Genomic DNA, 8,013 nt, shown 5'->3' on the forward strand with positions numbered 1-8,013 from the left:
TTTTTTTTTTTTTTTTTTTTTAAAGTTTGAAGAGGAATATCGTGAGTTGGACAATGGGGTAATTTTCAACCTCCACTCCTTGAGGTAATTTCGCATGTAGCCTGCATTGAATTATTGACATTCTCTCATTTTATCTCCTTAAAAAAATCTCATTTCGCATTCTAACAGCGCAAAAATACCCGAACAGCCCTCCCGGTGAGACGGCGTAGGGCGAAAAATTCAAAAGTCGAGGGTGTAAAAAACAAGAATTTTTTATATTTGGAGTTGGTACAAATCGGATGGGTCCTTGAAGAAAATTTGAATTATTTACCCATCCTGGGCTCTCAAATAAAACATTATACAGCCAGAAATTTGCGAAAATGAATATAAAAAAGAAAAACATTTTTTTTGTGTGAAAATTGATAGAATAAATGACGTAATTAATTCCTCGTTTAGTTTCACCGCGATTGTTAATTAATTCCGTCATAATCAGACATAAATGTCAGCCGGAAGTCGTACGTCAACACCCCGATGGAATTACCATCAACACTGGTATTCAAAACATACAGTTTCTCGTTATTATAACCGCAAAATAAAAAATCAGTGCGCAATTTTTTATTGCAAAAAAAATTATGTTCAAGATCCCCTCGAAGCGAGAGAAGAAGGTCTTTCAGTCACGTTTCCACTCGAGAGGATTTTTTTTAGTTATCAGTAATGAAAGAAGAGAATTTCTGAATACACGAGAGCCCTCGGAGTGTCAGAAGACCTCGCACCAGTCCCCTCGAGAGGTCTTGGCGACGAATTAAATAGTGAAATTTCCGTCTACTCAAATGAGTGCCAGTGAAAAATTCGTACTTCATTAGATGAGCAACTGCTGGGAGTATAATTCTGTCATTAGTATCTGGTGTATTAAATTCATTTATTCCAGGAATAATTTAATGATCGTGGATATGACCTGTTATTTAATTAAACGAGACTTCATACTCCGGGGGGATGAAAATAGATATGGAAATGGATTTGACATGGCATGAGTTGGAAAATTGAGCATCAAATGAAGGAAAACAAATTTTTCGCCCATTCTTTACAGAGAAGAAATATCAATTCCATAAATTCTCCTGCCCTAGCGATGCGATTTTGACGAGACTCAGTTCATTATATAGAGGAAACAAATATCTTGAAAATGGCGCCAAATTTTTTGAATTCCACTCTGCCAATCTCGAGATATTGTCAATTAAAGGCTCACTCCGATCTCCTAGCGTCGCCATTTCGTGAAAGACCGGCCATTCCGTGAAAGCCCGCGAAAATTCAAATACGCCGCCAATGTTTTTCACCAATGGACATAGTTGGTGGTGTCTGCTGATCGATTTTGTTGGTAGAGCGTCACCGCGGGACTTGCCAGATATATTTGCCACCTCCAGCAGAAAATAACCTCAAAATAAAGAGTTTAATTTAAAAATAACCTCGAAATAAATGTCGAGAAGATATGGAGAAAGGTAACGTCCGCAATAATAACGAATAACCCTTGTTGGGGGTTTCTGTAATCTACCACCACGAATGTCCTCTCTCCCTCACCCGTGGTAACACCGCTTTCTAAATCGTTGTAGTTGGCGATAAGAGAACGACACGCGGGGTGAAACAGTCACGGACCCTCTTGGTCTGTTTCTGTTTGCATTTGACTAACTCCCCCGTCCCCTCTCACGTGTTCACCCTCTAGTTTCAATTCTCGCCAGTGCGAAACGCCGAGTGGATAATGGCCTGGGATAATTATCGACTGCCCTTCCCCCCAAAGCCTCGAGATATGCTTCCGGTGGCTGTGAATGCCTTTGAATATTCCAGTCCACTCCTTCTCGATATACCCAAAATGGCCGACTGTTCAGATCAATTTGTATTCAATTGCTCTATTTACAGACTTAATAATGGGGGAGATCATTTTTCGTGGCCATTGAAACTATTTCGGGGAGGGAATTACTATTTCGAAGGAAATTAAAATTGTTTATCTTGAAATTGGTGACAAGTCAATTTTAACGGTTTTCTTAACTGCTCGATTATCTCGAAAATTACTCGTTTTAGGAGAAAATACCTCAAAGCTTTTTTTGTAGAGAATGAAATTACCGAAAAAGAATGTCTTATGACATTTTCCCCTAAATTCACTCCTTCTTGTGAAAATCTCCCCTTAAACAAAATGAAAAAAATTGAACCATTGAAATACCGTCAGATGCACTTGGGGAAATTGATAAAATAATTTTTTAATTTTTGGTTCGCAGCACGTGGTGCAGACAGGTATGGCTGCGCCTTACGGTGGGGGTGTATTTCCACCCCCTGTGAACGGTGTAACTGGGGTAGTTGGTACAGCCGGGTCAACTGGTGAGGTTAAACCACCTCCACCAGTGCCCAATAAAGAGGAATCAACTGGGTCACAGCAGCAGCAAACATCCGGTGGTCCCCAGGTACAATCGACACAGGGCTCACAGCATCCAACGGCACCAGGAGCACCCGCTGCCACGAGTTTCAGTCCACCACCACCGCCCAACGGTGTTGACCAACAAGCTATCGTGAGTTTTTTTAATTTTTTAATTTTAGATGATTTTTTTTTCACTTTGCCTCAACGGTGGTAGCCAACAGTTTCACGACATTGTCCCAGCGGTGACAGCCAAGATTATCCCAAGATTATCCCACCATTGACAGCCAACATTACCTCACTGACAGCCAACATTGCCTCAATGTCAGTAGCCAACATTGCCCCAACATTGTCCCAATATTGACTCAACGTTGACTCAGCGTTAACAGCGACCATTGACCCAACATTGACAGCCAACATTGCGTCAATGTTGATGGCCAACATTTCCCCGACACTGACCCAACATTGAGCCAACGTTGGCCCAACATTTGCCCAATATTGTCTCACTGTTGGCAGCCAGCATTGGCCCAACATTGGCAGCCAACATAGCCCCGACGTTGAATTGTTTTACCTCTCCCTGAGCATTTCATTTCAAAATAATTTTTTTCAAAATTTACCAAGACTGGGCGAACTCATTAAAATGACTCCTCAATCGTTGAAATCAAAATGCAACACATAATTCATAAAACCCAGTTCATAAACTCAGTCAGACGTCAGGCATGATTATCAGATGGATTATCTGTAATCATCAGAAACATTGAAAATTCATGAAATCAGTCGTAAATTTTTCTGGAGAGTAATAGATTCCCTGCCACGCCCCGAGTCTGAACTCTCACCGGCCTTTTTCCCTCATTTTCCATAACCTCCCTGGATTTTACGGGCACCGAGATATTCCCCCCCACCCCACCCCCTTTTTTTTCTCTTCTTTCCTTCAGGTGAAAAATTTATTTAGCACAGGCATGCATCCAAAACCAGACGAATTACCATACTGCATTTGTATATACATGTATATGGGTTGGAAAGGTGGATTTTCATTCGGATTGGCATGGCCCCGGGTAAAAGCAAAATGTTTAATTCAACGGAATGGTTAAGATACCACTGGAAAATTTACCCCCAGACACTCCCACGAGAAGAACACGGATAATTTATATATAGAGTTGATAATTAATTAGTTAAAAGAGTTTTTTTTCCAATTTCTAAACTTAAATTCATTTGAATTATTCAGTTTATTAAAAATTCCCGGACTGTCCGAGCTGTTAAAATAGATATCTATCCCTCCGATGAAATCAAAATTTACCGTTTCCCCTGTTTTGTTCAATAAAATTTAAAAAAAAATTTTCATTGTTATTTCTCGTTTTTTACATAAAAAATTATATTTTTTCTTTTCAAACTCACCGCCAATTTTCCAGTTCACCCAGTGAAATTTCTTCTATATTTTTCATTCCCCTTCCTTCCATCAAAAATAATAACGGAGAAGAATGAAGAAAATTGAAGAAATTCAAATGACCGCAAAAAAAGATGATAAAAATTAGAATAATTTTTCACAAAGTGCTGGACTCATTTATTCCATTAAATTCATCATTCTCAACCTCCTAAAATGCTTTTTTTCAACCCCCTGAAAGTAGAGTGAAAGGGGAATTTCATGAGGGGTAAAAAAAAGGTAGAGACGATAAAAGGAAGAAGCAATTCTCTATTTTCACGTTAAAACAGTACTGTCGAGAGGTGGACGGCGTCGGCGGGTGGACAGCGGGGTTGGGAGGGGGGGCACAGAGAGGGTGAAAACACACATAGCCTCTAGGGTACATTCCCACGATCCTCATTCCGTCCACGTAACGCCGTAGAAACACTCGGCGTGTTGTTGTCCGCCCCCGAGACGACCAGAACATGTGAAAAAAAAAGATACAGAGAAACTGAAAAAGAACAAGTTATATGAAATAAATAAATAGAGAGAGAGAGACGCGCAAATGGGGCACGTCTGGGGGAAAACCCCGGGATAAATATTTGACGGTTCAATCAAGTCTTTTAACCCCAGTAACATTTCATCTGATCTCTTTTTTTTTTGCACGTGCACCGATGAACCTCAGGCGTTTGGAAGCGCAAAAAATTGGAATATTTTTTTTTTTCGGGCGAAATGGAATTTGTTGGAGAATTTTTTTGGGAATCGAGGGGCGGGAAGGGGGGGGTGACCTCAATGAACGGGAAAATTTATCGTCAAATGGAAGAAGATGAGAAAAAACGAGCGGAAACGTTTTTTTTTCCTATTAAATTTGCAATTTGTTTTCAAATGGAATTTCTGTGACGATGTACTTCAAATTGAATTCAACGATTCGTTGGATTCAACATTATCCCAACTCTGGCAGCCGAAAAAAAATTTTACAAATGTGAAAAAATCCATGCGGAGAAAATATTGAAAATGACTTATTTTTTAACTAACACACAAATAATCATATAACGCGATAAAAATCATAGCCCGATAATTAATTGCGAGTCACAAGTCAAAAGTAAACTCCACTCACCGACCCCAATATCAACCATTATTACTCCCCCTTCAATTACAAAAAAAAAAAAAAAAAAAAAAAAAAAAAAAAAAAAAAAAAAAAAAAAAAAAAAAAAAAAAAAAAAAAAAAAAAAAAAAAAAAAAAAAAAAAAAAAAAAAAAAAAAAAAAAAAAAAAAAAAAAAAAAAAAAAAAAAAAAAAAAAAAAAAAAAAAAAAAAAAAAAAAAAAAAAAAAAAAAAAAAAAAAAAAAAAAAAAAAAAAAAAAAAAAAAAAAAAAAAAAAAAAAAAAAAAAAAAAAAAAAAAAAAAAAAAAAAAANCGAGTAATTAAATTATCCCTCCCCCAGCCCCTCACTAAATTCACGATTCCACGCGGAATAATTTCCTTCATCTCCTAATTGCCGAGTTAAAATACGTTTGAGAGTGGGCAAAGAGGGGGGGGAGGCTATAGTGCGGGTAGTTTGTTTCACAGAGAAACTTTGTGAAATATTCCACGGTTGGTTGAACTTTTCAGTTTCTCCCCCCGAATTTTGGTCTAATAATTCCACCCGAGCATTTGCCACTGTTACTGTATTTTTTTTTGTTCCCCACTCCCTTTAACATAACTGAAGTTAACTTTTTACTTCTCACAAGGAAGCCGTAGTAATTTTTCGTAGCCACGGGAGAACTTTGAGCATCAAATTTTGCACTCGCTCCGTAAGGAAAATGAAACCCCCAAAAAAAAATGGACAAGAGGAGAGAAAAAAGAGGGAGCAAAAGAGCGAGATTGATCCAATTTTTCACTCTCCGAGACACTTTTGCGTTTTGTCACAATTAGTTATTCCTGATTTACACGGGTTTCACTCGAAATGTTTTAGTGTTAAAATAGAAAAGAGACAGAGACAAAGGGAGATTGAGAGCCCTGTGCACCAGGAGTTGAATACGTAAAGCGAGTCATGGGGGGATTGGAGAATGTAAAAATGTGAATGTATTTGTGCTAAGCTGCAAGCGTTGTTCTAGGATACTTTGTCCTGGATATTCAGCTCGCGTATACGAATGACTGGCACTTAGGGGGGTGATCGAGAAACGAGACAGATGCGTTTGAATATCAAACAAGGGGATAGGGAGAATGGCAACATTTTTTTTATTTGACTTTGGAATTTTCCCTAATATTCACACTTTTGCATGCATATGGCGTATGACGAGAAAAATATGGAGATGTTTGTGGCGCATGTGGTCATTAGGGATTAGTTGTGAAGATAAAAGAGTTTGCGGAATTTATTTTTACAAATTAATCAGGTAGACTGGGGTCTGCTGTTCTACTGGCGGGTAATTTACTCTACAGAGCACGGTAGGCTTCGATCTACCCGCATCTACCGTCCGTGGACTTGAATCTACCACTTATGATGGATTAAAAATCTACTATTTATGGTAGATTTAAGATTTGTAATTGATGGTAGATTAAAATCTACGATTTATGGTAGGCTTGAATCTACAGTTGGCGGTAGACTTAAATCTGCCATTTTTTTACATTTGTAAATAGTGAAGTCTACCATTTATGGCAGACTTCACTGTCAAAAAAAAACCGCAATGTGAATAATTGGTAGATTTTCCGAATTTATCGAACAAAATCTACTATAACTGACAAGGTGAGGTCTACCCTAATTGGTAGATTCAAGCCTACCCAGGATGATAGATCAAGGAACTGTTGAATTCAAGCCAGAGTCCAAACATAGTAGACTTGAATCTACCATTTATGATAGATTAAAAATCTGCGATTTAAGGTAGATTAAAAATCTATCATTTATGGTAGGCTTGAATCTACAATTTACGGTAGACTTAAATCTGTCATTTTTTAAATTTACAAACAGTGAAGTCTACCATTTATGGCAGACAGAAAATAAATAATTGGTAGATTTTCCTGTTAAAAAGGGTAGATTTATTATTCTACCTTTTTTTTTCAACCAAAATGTAATCGACAAACCCGACAGATGCATTTGAACATTAAACAAGAGGGAAGGGGAATTGAAATTTTTTTTATTTGACTTCTGCCATTCCATCTCAATACATTCGCAGACTTTCGCATGCATTTGACGGTTCACGGGAAAAAATATGACCATGTTTATGGGGCGTGTGGGCGTTCTGGATTAGCTATGAAAATAAAATAGTTTGTGAAATTTATTTTTACAAATTCTTCTTTGATTTCTGTTGCAGTCTGAGGTATTTCAGGCGGCAGTTGCAGCTGCTGCCGCTGCGGCAGCTAACAGCAGTGGTCAACAGACAGCGTCAGCAGCGTCTGGGGCCAATGATACAAATCAGGATAGTGGAGTTGAGGGTAATAATATGGTGCCTGTTACTTCCGGCACAACGACACCTTCCACTGTTACCCAGGGTACTGATCTCAAGGGACAACCTAAACGTCTTCATGTCAGTAATATACCGTTTAGGTTCAGAGATCCCGATCTTAGGGCTATGTTTGGTGTAAGTATAATTAAATTTTTTCGTTATTTTTTATTCATTCGGCCATAACTTGAGATCGGCTGAGTGGAAATTCACAATTTTTTATTTATTTTGAAGGTATTTTTTTAAGCTATTGAATGAGATTTTAGTCATCTGAATTGTATCATTTGCTCAAGAGATATTGAGGATTGAAGATGATTTGCTCTATATAATTTTCATTGACGACGGTTTTCAAGTTTTCTTAATTGTCGATTTACCTTATTAACCAGTGGATTTGGAGAAAAATGTCACAAGTAATTTTTGCAGGAAATTTCATCAGCTACAAAAAAGGTCCGAAGGTTTTTCCTTCTAAATTCACTCGTTACCTAGATAATCCAGGTTTTATCAAAGGCGAATTTTAGTCTTTTTAAATGATTTTTCAAGAATCGATACAAAACACGTTTCAAAAACAAAATTCCCCTTTCTTTTTCCAGCAATACGGTCCAATACTGGATGTCGAGATTATTTTTAACGAGCGCGGCAGCAAGGTAAGCAATATTCCCTCTCAAAATCGATCCACCCTAAAAGAAAAACTGCCTCAGCATCTTTCCCCTTCTCTCCAGGATGTCGATTGACCACAAGATTCCATCAGAATCGTCCAGTTATCCACTTTCCTCAACTTGCCAAGTCCCTGAAACCTCTCCCCCCCCCCCCCCCCCCCCC

General features: G+C 38.1%; 1 protein-coding gene across 3 annotated transcripts in view; it reads left to right on the forward strand.

Annotated features, from left to right (window-relative positions):
* Positions 1–8,013, forward strand: part of LOC107037412 (RNA binding protein fox-1 homolog 2) — an 84,412-nt gene that overhangs the window by 27,051 nt on the left and 49,348 nt on the right. For all 3 annotated transcript variants that reach the window (XM_015255958.1, XM_015255959.1, XM_015255960.1), the window contains 3 exons: positions 2,244–2,531; positions 7,066–7,332; positions 7,785–7,838. In XM_015255958.1, the coding sequence (XP_015111444.1) occupies positions 2,244–2,531; positions 7,066–7,332; positions 7,785–7,838 (609 nt within the window). The remainder of the gene's footprint in view (positions 1–2,243; positions 2,532–7,065; positions 7,333–7,784; positions 7,839–8,013) is intronic.

This window comes from Diachasma alloeum, unplaced genomic scaffold (assembly GCF_001412515.2).
Source record: "Diachasma alloeum isolate Michigan unplaced genomic scaffold, Dall2.0 Dall_scaffold_00219, whole genome shotgun sequence".
NCBI lineage: Eukaryota > Metazoa > Arthropoda > Insecta > Hymenoptera > Braconidae > Diachasma > Diachasma alloeum.